Here is a 22,046-nt window from a genome sequence, read left to right on the forward strand (position 1 = left end):
ACTGTCACCATCTGCCCCAATTATATATTTTTAATATGACAATTAATTTCAATTAATCAGGATTTAAGGGACTCTAAAATCTGCTGTAAAATTTTGTTTTCCAATGCTAAAATGGTTGGGCTCAAAAAGCTGATTTATAGTTCAGAGCAGGTAAGACAGGATGTGGGAGATCTTTTTTCTCAGAAGTATTTTTTGGTTTGTAAGACTATGGTATTTTGTTACACAAATTCTGTCTAAATTAAATCCTAGAATGAATGAAGTGGAAGAGATCAGTAACTACTACATTTTAAAATAAACACTAAAATTTTCATACATTCGAGCTAATATATGATGAAAAGTGTAAGAACAAACATATTCTTTTATGAGTTTCCTGTCTGCTTCGCATATCTCAACAAACAGGTGCTGACCTCATTAAATGCTCTGTTTTAAAGACAGTCCTATCTATGAAAATTATGCATGACTGCAAAGTCTTATGTCAGAGAGCATTTTACATAAAACCAGAAAAAGACTGCCAGAGAAGTCAAGGACAGATTTTTAAATCACTATTGATGATAAGTGAAAGGATGTCAAAAATATCCATTGTGATCTGTTATGCAAAGCTTCCTAGCAAGGAAGGTATATTTCATATCTATAAATACAGGAAATAAAACAACCCCAAGCCTTTTCAAGGTTTTCCTATCACTGCTACATCTGCAATCTGAATTCTCAAGTGCAAGTATTTGCTGTTGAATATTCCAGACCATAAAAACTTCTGATCATGGAAAAGTTCAGTTTGTGCCATCCCAAAGCCAATAGTTTGCTACCAAATGTATGCGTGAAACTTTTTTGACACATCTGCATAATATTCAACTCTAAAGATTAATTCACTGCACAACCATAATCAACAAAATAAGACAATTCCTCAAAAGAAATCACAGCAGCGTGCATTTTTTGCTTACCAAACTATCAACATCTATGCTTGAGTTTACTGCCCACTGCAGGGTTCCCATGATGTTCATAGCTAAAGTAAGAATAATTCCAGCTGTACCTGGTCCTTCACCTGTGGAGAGAAAAACACAATTCAGTTTCTGTGCAAATGAAAAGCCATTCAAAACCAGAAAATTAGCATGTGTATCTTAAGATGCATGTTCCTACTCTTGCCTCTTTTACTTCATGGAGAAAACATGGATTTGTTAATCATAAAAGGGACGAAGAGCTAAATCATAGTTTAACACCTGGTTTGTTGCTAAATTCATTAGAAACCCCAATCTTGCTTGGCAGAAGAATATTGGTACTTAAACTACAAACAGAATCACTTCTCTGCAATCTTGATTTGACTTTCCTTTTTTCAACACACATGAATCTGTGAAATTACTCTTATCTAACTAAAAACCCACACACAGCTAAGAACTCTAAAATTCAAAATGGCTTACATTTTCACTTCTTTGACAAATAAAGGACATTCTCCTCAGTGTTTCACAAAGATGAAGATGTAAAATTTTTGCTTTAATTGTTGGCTGTTACAAGCATGGGATTTCCTTTTTTGTCTTCATACAATAGAATACAAGCATTTAATCTACCACACTGTTGATTTTTAACCTCACTACATGTTAAATGGAATTGAAAATTTAAGCCAAATGCCTTTCTTTGATTTCTCCATTTTTTATATAGTTTTCTTCAATAAACCTCCTCCTGTTTTTCTTATAGATGTCTGGTTACATAAGTAAATATAAAAGTAAGCAATAAAAGCAAAATATTCCTCATGAAAGCTGATAGATTAAAAAAAAATAATTTAGTGTTGCTCCAAGGGTCTATTATTTATAACAGTAAAGGTTATAATGGTGGCAAGATGACAAATATTAATATTTTTTAAAAGTTTTTTAACTCCTTTTCTCAAGTAACAGGACAACTAACACAAGAAATTATTTTCCTAAAACCCCCAAACTACTAAGGACACAGAGTGAGAAATGAGAAGGACAACAGAGAACATTGTTTCCCATGAATGGTAGGGGAACTAGAAGTCTCCTTAGTAACAAAACAACTTTAAGTGCCTGTTTTCATATAGAACTATTTGTATGGTGTCTCCTTTTGTAAGGAGAGCTAGGGCTCCTTCCACAAGAAATAGAGGATAACATTTCATAAACTGTACAATATTTGATAAAATACAAGCTCTTATAGAAGTCCTTTTCAACACTGAAGCATGGCTGAAAGAAATTAGAATACTGTTAGTTTTAAAAACCTCCTCCATAAAATCTTCAAACTCTTGTTCATCAGCAACCATAGTACTGAAACTGCATACAGATCCTGCACACAAAGTTCATGTAAAACTTGGAGAGGTAGAACGACGTCAAACATAACAAAAGAATAGTGAGTAAAAAAAACTGTATTTGAAGTTATCTCTACCTGAATTTTTCCACAAAAATGAATTATTAACATTTTTGGGACATCATATTCCTAATTTTTGCTTGTTTGAGTCTGGTTACACCTGGCAAGTCATGGGCCCCACTTCAAATACGAGTAAGGTATAGTGTCATTCTCATTTATATACTGTGTTTACTAGGAATGATGAGCCATTTTTCAGGGGATTTTGAATAGAATTTGCAAAGGAAATTGCAAATTTCACATAGGAAAATGGGTCAGTGGGTTGGGAATTAAAGAACTGGATGACAATTTCTCCTAACGGTGTGGGCTTTAAAAGATTATTAAAACTTTTCATGTCTTAGCCATTTGCAAGTGAGAGAAACATTAACTTCTATTTACTAAAAATCTTTGAGCTCTACAGGTATGATCAACACCCAAGCATGTCAGAACAGTAATGTGGTTTCAAACTCATGAGATAATTTTACAGAAATTAGTATCAACAAAATGAAAGTTTTGTCCCTTCAGTTATTATTTTCAGATTAATCCCTTTAAAGAGTCCTTTATAATATCAGACTGCAGGCAATAATGGTGTTACTTCTACTTTAATTAAATTGTATTTGCTACTATGACATACTGCTACTATGACATCAATGACTGCAATGTATGCTAAATTCCACAACAGCTTTTTTTCAGAATTTTCTAAAGCTGAGCCATTAAAAAGAAGCAGCATACTTCTACTTCAGTTTTCGGGTAGTTACCATACCTGTAGTTACGATAGAGATAAATGCCACAGCAACAAAAAAGACAACAAAAATAATTTCTATCCTCATCTGGAACCAGCGCAGTGTCGACAGGTAGAGGAACCAGTTTGCCGTGTGTAGGTTCAGAGCTTTGTGGAATAAGGTCTCAAAATACGGCTGCCGCCCAAAAGCTCGCAGTGTCCACAGCCCTTTCAAGCTTGTAACGAGATGGGTGAAAATTGGGCTCCGAGCTGCAAAGTGTTTCAATTAGAACATCATGAACATGCATGAGGAAATGCCTTTGATATAATCAAACACCCTGCCATGCTCCCCCTCACAGCAGTGTAGCTACTGCCAGTGTGTAATTTACATATGTTGCAAACTACACGACTGAAGCAATCCTAAAGAAGGATATACAACAGCAGTCCTTGCAAGAATGGGTTGAAATTGCATTCAGTGTATTGACAGGAAGCGATCACCATAATTCTTCATAGATAGCACATAACTATTTGTCTCATATCTATTGGGGGAAGCTCCCGGCATCCTCGTAGGATGCCACAAGAGAAAAGCTGCTCCTCCCCAGCCAAAATTAATTCCTGCAATTTTGATAACTCCATTATATGAAGCTTTCTTAGCATTGGCAGAGTACTTTAATGCTCCAGATTCAACTGCAGTGACATGGTAATTTTAAGCAGATCTTGCATTACATAAAAAGTGGTGAGCCAGTGCTGGATCCCTGTGAACATGAAAGAAATTTAAATTTAGGTCTGAGGAACTCCAGAATTACACTTAAGTAAAAGGGAAAAGGATCACCACTGTTTAAAATTCAGGACTGATTTGCTGAGGATCTGCCAGTTTGCTGCAAAGCCAGGCAACAGTGTCTGTTGTGGTCTGCAAATTCACACTTCCAAATGAGGTTTTCAATTTTATTTGAAACAGTTTAGTCTCTTAATGGGGGACAGGAAGGAAATTTAATCAAATAACTTATTCAGAAATCAGAGCTCTTTGTGGTTAAGATATATACATTGACATTTTTCCTTACAAAGAAACAAACTCAAAAGGTACATACCAAGTCTGACCACAATTTTGCAAGTTATATTTACTCTCAAGAAAACTGTATGTTAGGATTTTATTTGTTTTCAGCTGCAGTGGTGATAAAACCCATCTTTTAAAAGGCCTTTTTTATTGTTCTTTGGCAGCAGAACACTCAGTATTGGCTGAATCAGTAACAACCCTGACTTTAAGGAAATATGTGTTATGCTCCCAAAGACAATGTCATCTTGCAAGAGAAGACGCAAAAAAGAGGAGAAAGAGTGAATCACTTCTCAATTGATTTGTTGTGGATTTAAAAGTCTACCAATTTTGCTGCTCCTACCTTCAGATTCCAGTTGTTTCAGCTGCTGAGAAGTGTGGAGGAAGTATGCCCTTAACAGAATAAAGGCTGCTATCACAGGCACTGATGCCAGGAAGATGTAGGGTTCTAATATTGAGACTACTGTTATAGCGCCAATCACAATCAGTATTAACTGTAGAATGAAAGAAAAATACTATTGATATAGTAAACTTGTCATTTTATAGACTAGAGATTGGTGATGAATCTCCTGCCTATGGCAACTACGTATTGTTTCAACAAACATAAAGTACTAACCTAAGAAGATTTGCAGCTGAGAACAAACCTCCACGAAAAGATAATTAATAACTTGGACCAGATTCATAACCTATTGCAACAAGCTGCCATCCTTTCTGATAGATGGCAAAAATATTTTCTATAGTACAATCTGTATTGCAGGCTTCAAAAAAATGAAGCCACAAAAAAGCAATGGCAGCTAGGCACTCACTCTCCACTTAAAATGTAAGAATGACCCTTGCAATATCTGCAGCCACCTACCAAACCTACCGGTGCTGTCCCTGCCTTGTCTGGACTAGGTGTGCAAGACTGTCAGGAGCTGAGTGACAGCCTCCTGCAGGTTCTGGGCAAAGCAGTCTTGCTGAGGATCAGAAAAAGTGGGAAGTTGTACTTCTTTGGTCAAGGGACTGTAATTCACACATGAAACTTACAATACTGCTTGTCCTGATCAGAAGACAGGAAGTAAATTGTACAAGAATCTGTGGTATGACAAATTACCAGTTTCAGGAGAAATAAAAAGGTGTTTAAAGGTGTCAGATGACAAAAGGAACAAAATTGTTTCCGAGTTTATCTATTTTAACCTACTGGAGACTCCTACCATTTTAAGACCTCATTCTCAGTAGCTCCAGACAGATTTAGCTAAATCTGGTCTTAATCTTTACTCTAGAAGAGACTTAAACAGGTAGACGGCTTTCTTCTTGTGTCTAAATCTAAAGAAAATCAAGTATACCAGTGTACATAGAATAGCAAAGTTCTGCTTTGTTACTTTGGGGTGTTGCTTCTAACACTAAACAACTACTTCAAGCTGCAAACTTACCAGCATAAACCAAATAAAAATGGACAATTTGGGACAAAATTATGAACATTGCATTGACACATCACTGCAAAAGATCAGTCAGCAAAGAAACAGATCAAAAGCAAACCTAATTTCACATTAGGAAGAAACCTGCAGTGGGTGCTTTTGCTACTACATCCACACAAATTCAAGGAAGGATTTAAATTCCCAGTATTCCAAGTCAGAGGTCTTTCATGAACAGGTAAGCATGTTCTAAGTTTCCTACAACTTTTTTTCTCATCAGAAATCTGAGCAATGCAATAGCAGCATCACATTATATGGAAAAAAATAATTACATTACAGCTGAACTAGTTAAAGGAGGAATGGATTTGAACCAAAATAGAACATGTTTAGATTAGCTATTAGGAAGAAATTCTTTACTAGGAGGGTGGTGAGGCATTGGAATAGGTTGCCCAGAGAAGATGTGAATGCCCCACCCTTGGAAGTGCTGAAGGCCAGGTTGAAAGGGGCTCTGAGAAACCTGATCTCATGGAAAGTGTCCTTGCCTTTGCAGAGGGGCTGGAACTAGATGATCTTTAATGTCCTTTCCAGCCATAACAATTTTATGATCCTAGGAGTTCTTTCACTATTTTCCTCATTTCTCTTAAAGGAATGGTGATGTCTGTGAGTTACACTTGGCAGGCTCCTTTACCACTGGTCTGCAGCAATGCAGGAATGGATTTGTGTTTACTCATTACTTCAAGATGCAGAAATTAATAACACTTGTGTCTCTCTCTAATTGTTAAGAAGCAAATGAGCTATTAAAGTGATATTGGGCCAAGTGATACAGTTCTCACATTACTTGAGATTACAGTCACTCAGTGACTGTTAGAATTCCCGTTTCTGTCATTTACTCGAATTTTGTAAAGGTCACCATGATGTCATACTGTTCTAACTGCTGGTCCCACAGTTATTTCACTAAAAGTTGAATATGAAAATCTGTGTTATCTCATAAACTCCAAAGTAAGCCTAAAGTTAGATAGAAGATGATATTTTCTCTAAAAAGACAGAAGCAAAAATCTAAACTAGAAGTCAACTGTATTGGCATATAGTTGAGGAATAGCAGCAGAGGGCTCATGTAGCCCGGTTCAGTGCCTCAGATGCTGAGCTTTCAGCCCTGGGACAGAGGCCAGATGAGGAGACATGTCCCACTGTTTCCCAGTTTGGAAAATGCAGGTGGTAGTAGAAGTAACTCAGCAAGTGTTCAGGGTGGCAATGACTGCAACAGCCAGTTGGATTAACCAACAGGAGTTTGTCATTTAGGGGACACCAGTCATGATCACAGGCATGAATGTTCAGTAGCTCACTATGAACTTTTGGGTGAGACTATATTAAACCTTAGGGACAAGCATACATGCTAGCAGCATCTCACAGGAAGGATCTTCAAGAAATGAGGACTGGCTGATAGAACTGGATTTAGCCTTAAGACAAGGCTTAGGGAGATCTCATCACCTTGTATGACTTTATATTTATTATACTTATATAAGTTATAAATGTTTCTGTGTATGCAGTTTGTTAATATTTATATAATTAAAATATATTCTGTTTATATAAATAATAGTTGGTATTTCTTGTGGACTATGTGCTTGAGCCAAATGCTTTTAAATGGCACACAGTGGGAAGAGGCAATGGGCACAAGCTGAAATGAACACAATTCCATTAATTCCATTTAAACATAAGAAAAAACACTTCTAGCATGGGGAAGGTCAAATACTGGAATGTGTTACTCAGAGAACTTGTAGTTATCCAACACTGAGCTTGGCCTTGAGCAGCCCTAGCTGACCTTGGCTCTCTAGCTGAACCTGCTTAGAACAGAGGGGTTGGAGAGGTTCCGGGTTCTAGGTCCACATATCCCTTCCACACTCTGTGACTCTTCAATAGTCATCAGAAGGAAAAAGTCCTAGCTATAACTTCTCCGTATCTTTCAGAGAAATCTGACTTTGCTCCTTAGCAGAGTCCATGGAAGTCTGAATCTATGGAGGACCAGAAGAAATTGGTTGTGAAGGAATGACTGTTAAAATTATTCAAGATGATGGGTAGGTTCAATGATATTCAGCACAAGAACCTGGAAAGACAGGGCAGCTGTTCATGCATGTCTAGAAGCATCTGCAGCTGAGACTGAGGAGAGAGAGGTCAATCTATGGGGCAATAGGGTGTAGCTAAACCTCTGAAAGGCATTAGAATAGAAAAGCCAAATACTGGGATTTTCCTTATTCTTGAAACCATGAAAAACTAGTCAGTTTCTTGTAGAAAGTTTGACATTTAGAGACAGACTAATTAACATGCTTCTGGAATAACACCCCCATGGCAGATCCAAAACATCTGAAACAAAACAATTGTATCAGAAAAGACAATAATGACTACTGTTCACACTGAAGATTATACTGTTGATTCAGAGTTCCAGTGTCTGTGTTTACTCATTCAGCAAATCCTTATGACATGAAGTAAAGCTGTGATATACTTGAACCTCTTCATGTCAAGCTGCACTGGCCCCTCTGAAGTCATGAGCCAATGTTATCAATTCCTCACAAAGATATAGGGAAAGAAATTCTGTCTTTATCAGATAATCATGTTGGTAGGGACTGTAAAGCAGGCAAATTCACAGATGGAGACAGGCAATCTGTACAGCAGAGTGTTTGGGTTGATTAAGTTGGGCTTGTATATCACCTAAATAAGGTAGAGAGGAACAGGAACACCAGGAAAGATTTGCTTCTGTTTTTAAAATGTTCTGGGAACCAGAAAAAGTTGGCATTTACATAAAAGATAAAGGAACAGAAAGGTCAAGAATATATTCAACTGAAGAGAAGTAAGCTAAGGGTGATGCTAGCAAATTAGGAACAGAAGAGCTTAAGGAGGGGAAGGTGTGAAAGTGATTGAATGCAATCAAAGAATAGCATTAAAAAAACAGCTAACTTGACCCAAGATAACAGAAAAAAACTAAGGAATGTCCTTTATGAATTACAGTTGAATCTGGGCAGCAGCAGGGATACTTGTCCTGTGGGGGTCTGCAGGGTAAAAATATTTCTGAGCCTGAGTAGTAAGAGTGGTTTGCATAAACAGTGGAGGTAAGTACACACAGAGGCAAGCACTCAAAAATTAAGCAATACAGTTGAACTACTGCTATAAGACAGCAAAAGTTACAACTTTTATTCTACAAACCTGAATGAAGTCAAATACTGTAAGTGGAAGTAAATCATCCAGTACTGCAGTATCTTTTGAGAATCTGTTAAGCATACCACCTATGGATTAAGGGAAAAAAAATCAAACATTTTAATACCCCCCCAAATCCCACATTTATTAATTTAACAAAAGGTAGAACTTTTTCTGAATACAAAATATTAAATACAAGATTTTTTTTAAGGATAACCAATTCCATTACAGTTTAGTGGAGTTACATTTCTGTCCCCCTGGAGGAATTCAGCTACACAAATTCTATTTCAGCTTTTGAAAAAAACACCAGGAAAATGTAATTTTAAAAAAGAGAAAACTAAAAGGGGCAGAAAGAGAGGCACAGTACCCCTTTTTCAACAGGCCCTGATGATACACACGTAATTTGCGTATCAGCATTTGCATGGGTTCGTAACCTGGTTCTTAATTTTTGAGTAGAATTACTGTATTAAAGATTATGTAACAACAAAGTTAAGAATATAAGGGAAAATTAAGGAGAAGCTAATTGTTGTATCATCATTTAGCAGTGTCTCCTGTGATCTAGTACTTATCAGTAAGAAACATATGATATAGGACTTTCATGTAAAATGGGAGATGGAACTTGTTGCACCAGTTACATAATGAGATTTATATCAACTCCCAAATTTGAATATGCATACCATCATTCATACTAACTGATGTTTTATGCCATTTTAGTAGGACTATTCATAAAAAAGGCACTATTTATCATCCACATCTGATTCCTTGTCACTCACGACATAGCTGACAATATGTTTCCTATTGCAGTTTTTGACAAAGTCTATTCTTTAGAAGTTGCTCTACTTTTATTGCCTAGAACAGTTAATGGTTTATTTTCTCCAAATTTCTTTCTTACAGGGTGATATTTCAGAATCAGAATTGACAACTGAAATATGTCACACTTAAGTGCAATCAAGTTTCATTAAAAGATTCACAAATTACCTTATGTGGCAAACTTCTAACATTCCGCTTGACTGAAAATGTAAATGGAAGGTAACACTGTCCTTTAACAGAATGAAACCATTAAATTGAAATTAAATGCATGGATGAGTCAGTCATCTCCCATTTCAGTTACCTGCTTTCCAAGAGTTGAAGGCTGACATAGGTGCATGAAGAACTGCATGCACCATCTTCTGATGAAGAGTTTTAGACACCGTTATAAGTGTATGCACGAGGGGCAAACCTCTGAAGATTCCCATGGCAAGCAGGGTATCTGCCACACCCACATAGATGTAAATGATGTAGTAGCTGCTAGTGTCAGTGACAATCACAGGAGGTCTGTCAGAGGTGCTGTTTTCTGACTGTGTTGAATTTGCCTTCAAAGCTGTCCTGTGTGATGGAAATGAAAAAAAATAAATGCATTACTGGGAATTGTGTGCTTTTTCTCTTTTATTTACTAAACAAAAACAAACAGTACTCCAGTGTCCATTTGTTTTAAGACTATGCTAATGATTATAGATATTTCCAGTGTCATTTAAAAAATATTGTTATGAATGTACGAAATATAAATTATTAATTGCTCTGGTAGTCTCTTGCAAATCTGCTGCCTATTTAATCATTGACAAACCTAACCTAATCCAGGAAAATACACCCACTTTTTTTAAACCGAAAAATTAGTTTAAGTCTTGAAAAAACTGAATTACTATGGAAGTAAAATTCTTTAGGTAGACTACAAAAATCAAAGCCCTTAGTGTCTTAATGTAAATGGAAATCAACATGAATCACTCCACCTCCAGTGAGACCTATGTCACCAAATGCTTCTATACTCACACACACTCATTGCTGCAGGACAAAAACAGGGATTAAAAGCATTAACCCAGGAAAAGCCACTGGGTTTTCTGCTGTTCAGCACATTTTAACCTACAACTGCTGACGCTGTCACTTCTGGGAATTCTTCATATATGAGCTGTAGAAATGTTACAAATGAGGGTCTTACAGAAATGTTCCTAAGCAAGTCTTACCAGCACCTCTGAATAATGGTATACTGAAGATAATCAGGTCCCTGCATCCCCAGAGTGAGCTGACCCAGGAAAATCTTGCTTACACTGTTGTGTACTTAATAAAAAGACATAAACCACTCAACTGTTAGCACTTAAAGAAGTACCAGATACCACCTACACAAGGTGTTTAAATTATCCATCTATGAACCATTTTGTTGACCATAAGATAGTGACTATCCACATAAAATTCTGGCAGAATTTATTTATTCTTTACTGAAAAAAATAATATAAGGGATACCTCAGTTTCTCAATAAATTATCGCCACTACTTACTTTTGAAGAAACCACACCCCACCAAGAGAAGCAGCTACCTGTGACCAAAGAAAACAGAGTCAGAATTTGGTTTATCACTTTATGTAATCTTTCTCTCTTATCTTTTTTCATTGACTTTATACCTGTTTTTAGAGGGAGCATAACAAATGTGTGGAAGTCAAACCTGCTTAAAGCAAAAACCTTGTAATATCTGCTTCTCTCTCCACGGAAACAATTTAGTGCATCCCACCAGGAAAGCTACATTTAGACTTGTATTACAATCAGGCTCTCAAGTGCCCGAGAGATTCTTGAATTCTAGAAATTCTTGTGTTCTTTTTTACCATACTATTAACAAAGGCTTGTTAATGTCTTCCTACTGATAACTGTATGCCTTAACAGATTTTAAGTTTTAAAGATTAATATTTTTATGACCCCAGAAGAGTAAGTCTCTCAGTATCTTCAAAGGCATCTGTTCAAATATGAATGTCATACCTTTAACATTATTATTTTTGCATTGTTGTTCTTGCTGTGGTATATTCATTTGGTATACTCATTTAACTGATATTGCCTTGCTGCTTAGTTTTACACAATTTTCCACATAATCTATTGCAATATTTTTAAAATGTAGAATTAAACCCTTTTCATTGTGAGATGGTTTGGCATTTAACAAGAATTTATTCTGTAACATATTCTTGTCTCTCTACCAAGATACTGGATTTCTTCATCTAGTCTATTACATTTTAGTTTGCTCTGTTCCTGACAATGATCATTTTTCTAAGGGTTAAAACAGTTTTTACATTTTCTTCCCATACATTTTTGTGTCACTGGTACAGAAATATATTGTGGTAATACCCCAACTGATATGCATAACTGAAGGCTTCTCTATGGGACCCACCAGCTTTTGCAGATCTTACAGTAAAAAATTCAAGATTGACCATGACGGTCCTGAATGTAAGTATTTGTAAGAATCAGGCTTCTTTCACAATAATATTTTTACATCTCCCAGCAGAATCCTATTCTCATCTTGACTCCTTACAACAGAGGAGTTTCTTCAGCTGTGAGGATGATAGTAGGCAGTATTGTCACAGAATAGTTTCACAAAGCCTTTCTCTGTGTTTCCTTCCAAAACTGCTCTTGTTGCAGTTCAGCAGCCCTAGTCTCTGGGTATTACATCCATGAGACACAGTTTTGAGCTGCTTAAGTGAGCTACACAACACACTCCTCACAAACCTAGGAAATAAGTACAGTTGGTGTTCGATTTATGGTGACCTGTGTGAACTCACCTCCAAATCTGCAACAATCCATTCAAAAGCAATTCTTCCAAAACAATCTAGTCAAAATCCAAACTAGCATCTCTAGAATTTCCACGATAGTCCCACCCAAATCTGAAGGGTGTAAAACCACCACTTTCAATTTACTTGGATGTTCATCACTAGCCTCTCTTCACTGTCTCAAGCTGGAAGGGTTCAAACTCTTAGCACAGGACACTTGGACACTTGGAATGGTATTTTAGCTCATACACAGAGATATTTTCAAGACTAGGCTGCCGCTGGGTATCTTCTAGCCTATTCATTTACCAATAGGCTTTTACTTCAATGATAGTCACACTGGAAACTTTAAATTGTATGGAAACATAAGATTTTTTTTAGTCATAAGATTGTTTTTTTAGTTAGAAGATGAAACTTTTCAAACCATTAAAAAAAAGGTTTGGTCTATTATAAAAGCAAAAGTGTGTAATCAGCATTAAAAAAATATGCTGAATATACAGGAATAAATCTGATGTATCTTAATATTAAAATTTCCTTTGCCTCTAAAACTCATATTCAGCTCTGCTGTTGTTTACATAGCTATTTTCCACAACAATGAAAATGCAACTTACATGATAAGAAGAGCCACACATCTAAGTGCTGCCTTGCTTCTGGAGTTGGTTTAAAAGTTACTATGTTAAACTAGATCTAAGCTCCAGGATTTATTCCTGGTCCAAGTGCACTATCTTAAATCATCTGCAATATACCATTAGTGTAAATTCAGAATACCATCATTCATATCTTTCTCCAGCTGTGGTGATACTAGAAGTTTGAATCTCACCACAGAATTGCTAAAAAACCCTTTGCTGACAATCAATCAGAAAATAATCCTATATTCCTAATGGATTATTCTCTTAATTCAGTTCATGTTGAAAAACACCAAGAGAAATTGTCACCATATTTTGTAAGTTGATATATGAATACAGTTTCATTGATTTCTCCCTATGAAACTTGCTCCTTCCCTTGAAAAAATACTTGATTGAGGATATTTACTATACAAGAGAACATTAAGAAGTTCAATATGTTTTTCTAAATTGAGAGACAAGACAAAAAGCAGGCAATTTCTGATATATGAGAAACAGTCAAATGTCTCCAAAGAGCCAGATGTTCTTCAGTATTTGTTCTGATATTTTTCACCTTCCTTGGAAAATTCTTCTCTGTATGCTGCAGGAATACCCCTTCCATCTTTCACTGCCACCACAGGCATTCAGCACACTGCCTTACTCACCACTCTTCTTTCACTAGGAGCAAAGCTAGTAACTCACTTTTCAAAGCAATTTTCCAGAATTCATGTATGTGCTGATCAAAAAATATTATGGCAATTATTGTTGTTAACTGCCTAAGGCTCTGCAAAGCTAATTTTAAATGAAAAATGGAAGATTATTCACCTGTGAACAAGAGACTTGCATAGGGTAATAATTCTTATTTATGGTACCACATAGAGAAAATAAGCTGGATAATTTGAGAAGATGGGTCTTCTGCTGCTGTTTACTAACCACTAACTTTGGTGAAGAAGTGCTCATTTAAGCAGTAGAAAATCCCTGCAATTTAGTTTAGCAGCCGTTGTCAATAAGTGATGCATACAAGAACTTATGTCTTGATGCTTTATCCATTTTCACAAAGAACAGTTTGAACTTCATTTGTTGCAACATGACACCAAACACAGGTTTCCTTACCTCAAATAAGAAAACAGTCACACACAAAATCAGAACAAAAATCAAGTTTTTGTGGATAGTAACGTATCTGAAATAGGTATTCCATGTAGTAACAGTACCCATGCTCTCAGCATCATCACTGAAGCACTCCTGTCAAAAAAACAGTGAAATAATAGTAAGAATACTAATATCTTGTATGAGAATTTCTGACACAACAATGCTATCATTCTTCCTGCTAACTTGCTGCAAATAATTGAACTGAAGCATTAAATTGGCTGATAATAGCTAGAGAGGAAGGTACTGACCAGTTGAGTCACCTTTGATATAAAAATACAATCAAGAGATTATTTGAAATTTTCAGACAACAATGAGAGAAGCTAAAAGATTTGTCCAGCACTACCAGAATTAGAAACTATTAATCAATAGCTATTTTCTTTCAATGGAGAATTATTATTGTGGTTTTAGAGTAAATTTATAAGCACTTTGAGCACTTTTATTTTTATGTTGAGCTCAAAAGGAAAAATGGGCAGTGCTTCAGCAAATTTTGAATTTAAATTTTCCTTGGACTTCTGTTTCTACCAAGGGAACTTCCCCAGAAAATTTTATTATCCAGAGAAAATCAGCTGTCCATTTTGAAAATGAAAGTTGTCCATCATAACAAATTGAAACTATAAGAAAAAAAATTTAGGTCCGGTTTTTAGTATAAAACTCAACCTTCTGCAGTTTTTGCACATCCATAAAACCAGAGTAAAATCAAGCTTACTCCTCCATTCATTATCTGTATCAGGACACAAGAACTAAGCAGTCTGACAAATTTATCAAATTTGATCAAATTCCAGTTTTAAAAACTGTGCTAGTACTTCAAATGTATTTTATTTTTTCTATGAGCCTTAATGTTTCAAAGGTGAATTTTACCTAAATGCTTTAAAACAATGTTTTTCCAAGTTATGGTTTCAAATTTTATTTTATCCTAAGTAATCTGAAAGATAAAGTGCAGGAGATGTAAATTCTGTATTGAAATTCCCTACACTTAGCACTGAAAAATGAACCAAAACTAAAGCAATATAATTTTTTTGAGGATTTCAATGATTTCAAGATGATACTTGAGTTTAAAAATTTTCACAAGTATTCAAAACACATATTCTGCAGAGAAATGCTGCATTAGGAGGGAAACAGTCCAGCGGAAAAACAGATGAGGAGTATATTACACTAAACCACCACCATAAACCAAAGCCAAGATGAATTCAAATCAACACACACCTTCAAATCCTCTTCACTGATTTCATCAGTTATGTCCAGGACACTGTCCCGAGACACACGCCTGGTGTAGATATCGATCTCAGAGGACAGGTTTGTCTGAGGCACCATAGACATTTTCCGAAACGTTGTACTTCCCTTTTTGGAAAAGTTTGGTCCGTAGCTCACAGCGGTGCTCGTCATCAGGTTCAGCACCGACTGCCTCCTGCACCCCTGCAGCAGGTGGTCGGCCTTGAGCATGCCGGTCCTCAGCAGAGCCATGTCCCCCTGCTCCACGTCAGGCACCAGCGAGAGCCTCCTCTCCGCTGGCTCGCTGTGGCCATCATCCATCCCATTGACCTGCAGCCCGTTCTTCTGCACTACTGAGAACTTCCTGTTGGCATTCAGGGGGTTCATAATTACAGAGTTCTTCCTTTTGTCGTTAAAATCTGATTTTTGCTTGAAAGATTGCTTCTTTATTTCACTGCGTGATCCCATGCCTTCTCCTTCAATGGAGAATCGTCGGAGAGTCTCAGTAAGGATTGAATTTCTTCTCTCTGCGCTGAACTGATCAAAAGAGTCAAATCCCATCAGCTCTGAGCTGAAGTCTGGCCGCTGACCCTGAAGTTCAGAAAATGTTCCATAGAAATAGCAGCTCCCTTCATGTAAGATTAATATTTTGTCAGCAATCTTTAAGTGTTCCAATTTTGAAGTAACCAAGATCCTCGTTTTATTTGCCATCAACTTGCACACACAGCTGTAAAAGAAGGAAGTGTGAACATTTAGACTTTTTTGTTTTCTTGATTAAATGACAATTTCATCCCTTTCACTTTCCATTTGCTTTTACCTGCTCTGCTCCCAGTATGAGCAGTCTTGGGTGCTTCCTCAGACTACAAAGGAGGTGGTAAAGCTGAGATGTGTAAGGGGTGAGTACTTTATCGCAGTAACCAAAACAGAGGCAAAATTTAATCATGTTCAGGTCAACCCTAAAAGCACACTTTATCATGAAGTATTTCTTTTCATCTTAGGGTTACTCAGATCAGCTGATCTGAGACTTAAGAGTATTACATCAATTTCAAAACTTCAAAATTACAGTGGTTGAAAAGCTCATGGATGACAGTGTGTGTCCATACTGTTTTCATCAAAAGCATAAGCAAACGTCTGACTTGGGCCAACCTGCATCAATCATCAGGAGGGAGTTTCAGATGATTCAATGTTCAGTGATTAGAAAAACAAGTCAAAATATAGCTTTCTGTAAAAAATTATACTTACAAAGCAGGTAATTGTTTTAAAGTGAAAGACTTTGTGATACAATTACATCAGATATAAAATCACACGCACTGGGAGTACAAGATTCCAGCAGGCTCAATATGTTAAGACGGAAGAGGGAGCAGTAATGCTCACACCTGGCCCAGGATTTTTCCCCACACAGTGCATTGTTCTACTACGAACAAAAAATACTCAAAGTATATACATAATACTACAACATTCTACTATGAGACGCCCTAAAAATGAACATCCCAACAGGCATTATTTTGATCACTTCAGTATTTTTGTACTGCTATTAAAAACCCTTCATTTTACTTTGTGCTGCTCGGCGAGATTCTTAAACACAGTCTATAAGACATACAATACCTTTCAAATATCTCTTTTTCTGTAAAAATGTCTAAGTGTCCAAAAGGAGAATCCAGGAGATACAAATCAGCATCTTTGTACACTGCCCTGAACAGAAAAAAAAAGAAATGACATTTACTTTTTCATCTCTTATAAATTTAAATAAATATAATTTTAAAAGAATGCCTCAAAACTTTTAATTGATAGGTTTTCTACAGCATCAATATAGAGCTGAAGTGTAACATGAAATGTACTTACAAGACATCTTTTAAAAGAGCCTTTTCTTGCTGCAGACCACATTACAAACTAACTCAGTTTTCCATTGTTTTTGATGTAATGAAACAAAGCTGTCTTTTACACAGATTACTCTGTGTAAAAATAAATCTGTTTAGGGCCTGAATCTGACAGTCCCCAGCGATGCACAATGACCATTTCAATGGGAATTTAATGTCTACTGTAATACCTACTGGTGCCTGTGGGAATATTGCTTATACGTAAATAAATACATGAAAAGACTTAGGTCTCAGTACTTAATTGCAAAGGTACTTAGAACAAAATGGTGAGCAAATAAAAGTGTATTAATGAGGCATGGTCTTGCAAACATCACTTGCAATGTGACTGTACAGTTTTCAAGTTGAAGACATCAAACAGGACCTTAAGCTGTATGTACTTGGACATGGATCACTGAGACCTAAAGCTCTGGTTAAGAGAGTTTTAAAAAAAAAATGAATGGAAGTTCAAAAAACCCCCTGCCTTCCTCTGTGAGGAGGAAAATCATTATGTGATATCAATCAGAGTATAATTAATAAAGGAATCCAGCCAGCTGCATTTATGTATTTTTAAAGTATGTTAATCAGTGTGAAAATATTTAACCACCAAAAGAAAAAGCCCTCAATATTAGCTCATTATGTTAATAAATCTAGCAACTTTATTGATACATCTTGTAACACAATGGATTTCACTGACCATACATTACGTAGTGACTGCACAGCAACAAAAATTCACACTGTTCTGTATGCTTTTATCAGCAAGAAGTTTGCAGGGTTTTATTGCTATAATTTGTGTGTTGCACTTAGTAGCTACAAAGCTGCTGGCTTTAGAGTGCCAGGCCAGCAAGCTGACTCAAGTCCAGGACACACACTGTGTGTTCCCCTTGGTCCTTTCTTTGCCCCAGTTGCAGGTGCAGGCAATGACAGTGCTCTGGAAGAAAGACAGGCTCATGCAATCTCCACTGGCTTCTCGTGATAGCTGGTTGATGTCACTTCTGTCACAGATTGTCATTTCACTTGACCTTGCACAGACTACACCAGGTAGGTTTATGCAGCCAGCCCAAGAACATAATGTCCAGATTATCACCAGTTTATTACCTAGGTACAGCCCAGGGCTGTAAACCTAAATTTACACCCCTAACATCTCAGAGCTTTGTCTGCAACCCACACCTCAATACCCACATACCTTGTAGCACACTGCTTGGACTGGAGCCCAAAAAAATCTAAGACAGTCACATGTAATTGTTTTAAAAGTTACTGTTCTACAGCTGACAATAAATACATAAGTTCTGTGACCCTCCAGAAGACAAGCTATGACCATCTGAAAAGCGACAGACAAGATTATCCATAACTTCCAGGAAACAGTCTGTGTAAATGGTGAATTCTAAATGAAAATCTAAGCGGGCTTTGTAGTTTTGGGGTTACGTGCTTTAAAAGCTTTGCTTGATCTTCGCCTCCTCTTTCCTCTTACTGCATAAACCAGAACCATCCATATGCCTCCTCAGTCTCCCAAAACCACACTGAAAGATTCTCTATTTTAATGATCCAATCGTTTAGCCTCACACAGACATGCACATCTTTCATGGGATGCCAGTACAGATCACTATAATGTGATTTTGCTTCTATGTAGTGTTTCTGGGCATGGGAATCAACACAATTTGCACTTGGCACAGAAATAAATGAGGCCATTTACACATCAGAGCTGTCATTTCTGGATTTCTCACAATAGCTAAGTGACTCTGCTGAAACACATGGCTAATTTATAAGACAAACACCTACGTTATTGTTCCGTGGACCTTCAGAATTACTTACTAACATTGCAAGGTCAAACAGACAAGGCAGCTATTCATACGTACTAACTAGTCACTGCTTTCTATTTTTTATTTTTTCTTATGACAGACAGAAGCCCAAAGTGTTAGCACAAAATGTTTTGGAACATGGCTGCTTTTTTTTTACCTCCATTTACCTGCAGACAGGCAATATGTCATTGATCAACACATAAACCACTTTGAAGAAATGTCATAAAAGGGAAACATCCTGGAATATTTATTTGTATCTTTCTATGGGTTTCTTCAGTACATAAAAAGCTACGCTTAGAGGTCAGAATTTGTAAAAACGTCTTGCATCTGGGAGGGAAAGATTCATCTTAAGCTAAGCCATAGCTTTTGTCTGACATCAAACTTTTAAAATTCAATAAATTAATATGCAGGTATATAATAAAATTACATAGCTGAACTCATATTTCTGATAGTAAAATCATGTTCCTGATATATCTGGAAGATATTTATTTAGCAGGACATAGTCCACATGTATTTAAATGCTTAGTCACAATATATTCCATATCTGTAAAACAGTGCACTTCTTGAAGAGCAGAATACTCACCTTGCCAATGAGATCCGTGCTCGTTGACCTCCACTCAGAATGATTCCACCTTCACCCAGCAGTGTGTAATCTTTTTCTGGGAACTTGGAAATATCCTGTTAACAATTTATATTTTTTTTAAGAATCAGTATTTTCAATATCCAAGAAACTCAAGCTACAGATTTGATGGAAACATAGTGTACAATTGTCTACAGACCGGTTGGATAGCAGTTGTAAAAGAAAAAATTCCCACAGGGGTTTTTTTATTTCATTTGTTTATATAATCAGAAATAGTGATAAGAGAAAACATATCATTCTATTGCAGAAAGCAATTACAAGCTGCAAGATCTTAAGAACAAATATTTGTCTGAATAGTTAATCTCCATAAAAGCAAGCAATGTACCTTCATACAATGTCAGTCCAAGACATTAACTGCTCTAGGGTTCTGTCAAATAATGATAAATGCACTTGCTGCTGAAGTTAGGGAAAGCAAGAAGCAAACTCTTTCTGAGCTCTTCAAGACGCAGAGAAATATGTACTTCAGGCAGGTTCATTAAAAAGGCTTGACAAGCATTCCTAGCCAGGAATCTCATGGCTGGCAAAATGTTTGGGAACCAAGTTCCACTGCTTGGGCTGTAAGTTATTTAGAACTCATGACTATGTTAAAAATGGATCTTTAGCCAGGGATAAAAACAGAAAATACCATTTCACTTTCATGTGAGACACAGAAAGGAGAAAAGAACACTCTTGTGTCCCACTGGCAGGAGTAGCCAGAAATTTTCTTGAGAAAAAAATATTTAACACTGAAGTTGATGATCCATGTAAACTACAGAAATTCATGGAAGTGGAGAAAAAGAGAATGGCTCATGTACCTGAAGGTTGTGTAGCTTTTCTACTTTTAGAATTGCTCTAACAAAAATATTAATTCTGCCTTCAAGCCTTACCTGACCTAGATCTGTAAGCCAATGCAGTGACACCACTATCACTGTGGTGGATGTACTTTCAGCAAAGTTTTCCCTGAAACACAGGTTGGATGAGCTTCCTGTGCCTCATGGTACCTGGGCTTCCAGGGGATACAATCTCAGGGCAGTTTGCCATGCAGTGAGAGGGGATCCCTGACTGTGCCAGGAGCTCCCAGTGCCTGTCCTCACAGCCCAGCAGCACCACAGTGCCTGTGCACACCTTGCCATTCCCAAGGCAGGGATCCCCCGCCGCCAAGGAAGCTGACTGAGGCATCCAGTACCAGAGAAAGTCAGCTCCAGTCTGCTCATGCACCACAAATGTTTTCCTTTCAGTGCAGCTTCTCTGGTAAAAAAGGGTGGCATGCATTATGTCTCAGAACTGAGCTTCTGAGAGGGATCTTTAGGCTGTGATCTGGAAGTGGTATCCTGTTTTGGGGTCTCATCCTGTGGGCAGCCGAGAGGCAGGCAGGAATCAGCTGTCTGCAGGCTCTCTGCAGCACCCACAGAAATCCTATGGCTTTCACACTGGAAGACACACAAAGCACTATCAGAGCAATACCGTCTGGGATTCTGAGTTGAGCTGCTCTCTGGAATTTCGTATTTCATACAAAAGCACATACAATCCAATTTTGATAGCCCCTGCTGTGATTTTGATGGTTAAACACTCTCTGTTGGGCAGCCTATTGGCATTCCAGGCCTTTGAGATGTTGCAGGGAAAAAAATAATTAATTAATTAATTAATTAATATCCTTCCAAAAAATGTTTCCTTCTTCCTCCACTGCAAATTGCCCTGACCTCAGGAACAGAGTGAACAATGCTGTTCAGACTTGGAACAGTGACAGATGAAGGGTCCAGCCGCTCAAGAGCTAGAAATTTGACTGCCTGCTCTGTCAGGAAATGGGAAATTCTCACAACTCTTTAATTTGATAATAACATTTACTTCCTGACTTAGAGGATTCTGACCTTAAAATCAAGATGCTCTTATGTGTGGAAAATCTATTGCAGGTGATTTTTAAATTATCCTCACATTAACTAGTTCTTTCCCTCTCATAAATGGAGTCACACAAGCAAATCCCTGGTATAAACAAATCAGTTCAAGTATTTGCAGAAAGAGGAGAAATGTGAAAAACAGTGCCAGAAACAGTTTTAAAGAAAAATTTTCTGAATGTGACAAAATCACCTTCCTATAAGTCATGAAGTATTTCAAGAGAACACGTGAAATTCTGACATAAAATTTTTTGGCATTTCTTTGAGACAACCTGGTCAGATCACTCGTGGTCTCATTATGTATGCAGGAGTCATGTTAACCATCTGTAAGTTTGGCATTAACATAGGGGTTTGCATGATTAGGTATCCAGATCTCCAAGCTGATTTAAGCTGTTTCCCATTTCTACCAGCACTGCAGCCTGTAATGGTGCTGGTGCCCTTGCTGTTTCCCAATTCTACTCCGTCCCAAAAAACCCAGATGAAGAACTGGACCCAGCATCTCTTCTTCTGCAAACAGGGTAAAATTCCAGCTCTACTGAAATTCATTCCAGAGCTCCCATTGCTTTAAAAGTTGTGGGATTTCATCAGATGTATTTCTTTGCAGGTGTGTCAACATGGAATTTTAATCAGACTTTTAATGAGTTCCCCTTCTGCTCTCCTCTACCCTTCACCTCAA

The 22,046-nt window shown here is 37.1% G+C and overlaps 1 protein-coding gene and 1 long non-coding RNA gene across 3 annotated transcripts in view; one reads left to right on the plus strand and one right to left on the minus strand.

Annotated features, from left to right (window-relative positions):
- Positions 1-22,046, minus strand: part of CFTR (CF transmembrane conductance regulator) — an 86,990-nt gene that overhangs the window by 22,359 nt on the left and 42,585 nt on the right. For both annotated transcript variants that reach the window (XM_064422318.1, XM_064422317.1), the window contains exons 12-21: positions 19,443-19,537; positions 16,813-16,899; positions 15,202-15,934; positions 13,963-14,091; positions 11,001-11,038; positions 9,804-10,057; positions 8,702-8,781; positions 4,456-4,606; positions 3,104-3,331; positions 939-1,039 (exon numbers count right to left, since the gene is read on the minus strand). In XM_064422318.1, coding sequence (XP_064278388.1) covers positions 939-1,039; positions 3,104-3,331; positions 4,456-4,606; positions 8,702-8,781; positions 9,804-10,057; positions 11,001-11,038; positions 13,963-14,091; positions 15,202-15,934; positions 16,813-16,899; positions 19,443-19,537 — 1,896 coding nt within the window. The remainder of the gene's footprint in view (positions 1-938; positions 1,040-3,103; positions 3,332-4,455; positions 4,607-8,701; positions 8,782-9,803; positions 10,058-11,000; positions 11,039-13,962; positions 14,092-15,201; positions 15,935-16,812; positions 16,900-19,442; positions 19,538-22,046) is intronic.
- On the plus strand, positions 2,553-8,738 carry LOC135301837 (uncharacterized). Its single transcript, XR_010363574.1, has 4 exons — positions 2,553-3,194; positions 5,646-5,744; positions 7,471-7,578; positions 8,507-8,738. It is a non-coding gene; the product is annotated as an uncharacterized LOC135301837 (long non-coding RNA).

This window comes from Passer domesticus, chromosome 5 (assembly GCF_036417665.1).
Source record: "Passer domesticus isolate bPasDom1 chromosome 5, bPasDom1.hap1, whole genome shotgun sequence".
NCBI lineage: Eukaryota > Metazoa > Chordata > Aves > Passeriformes > Passeridae > Passer > Passer domesticus.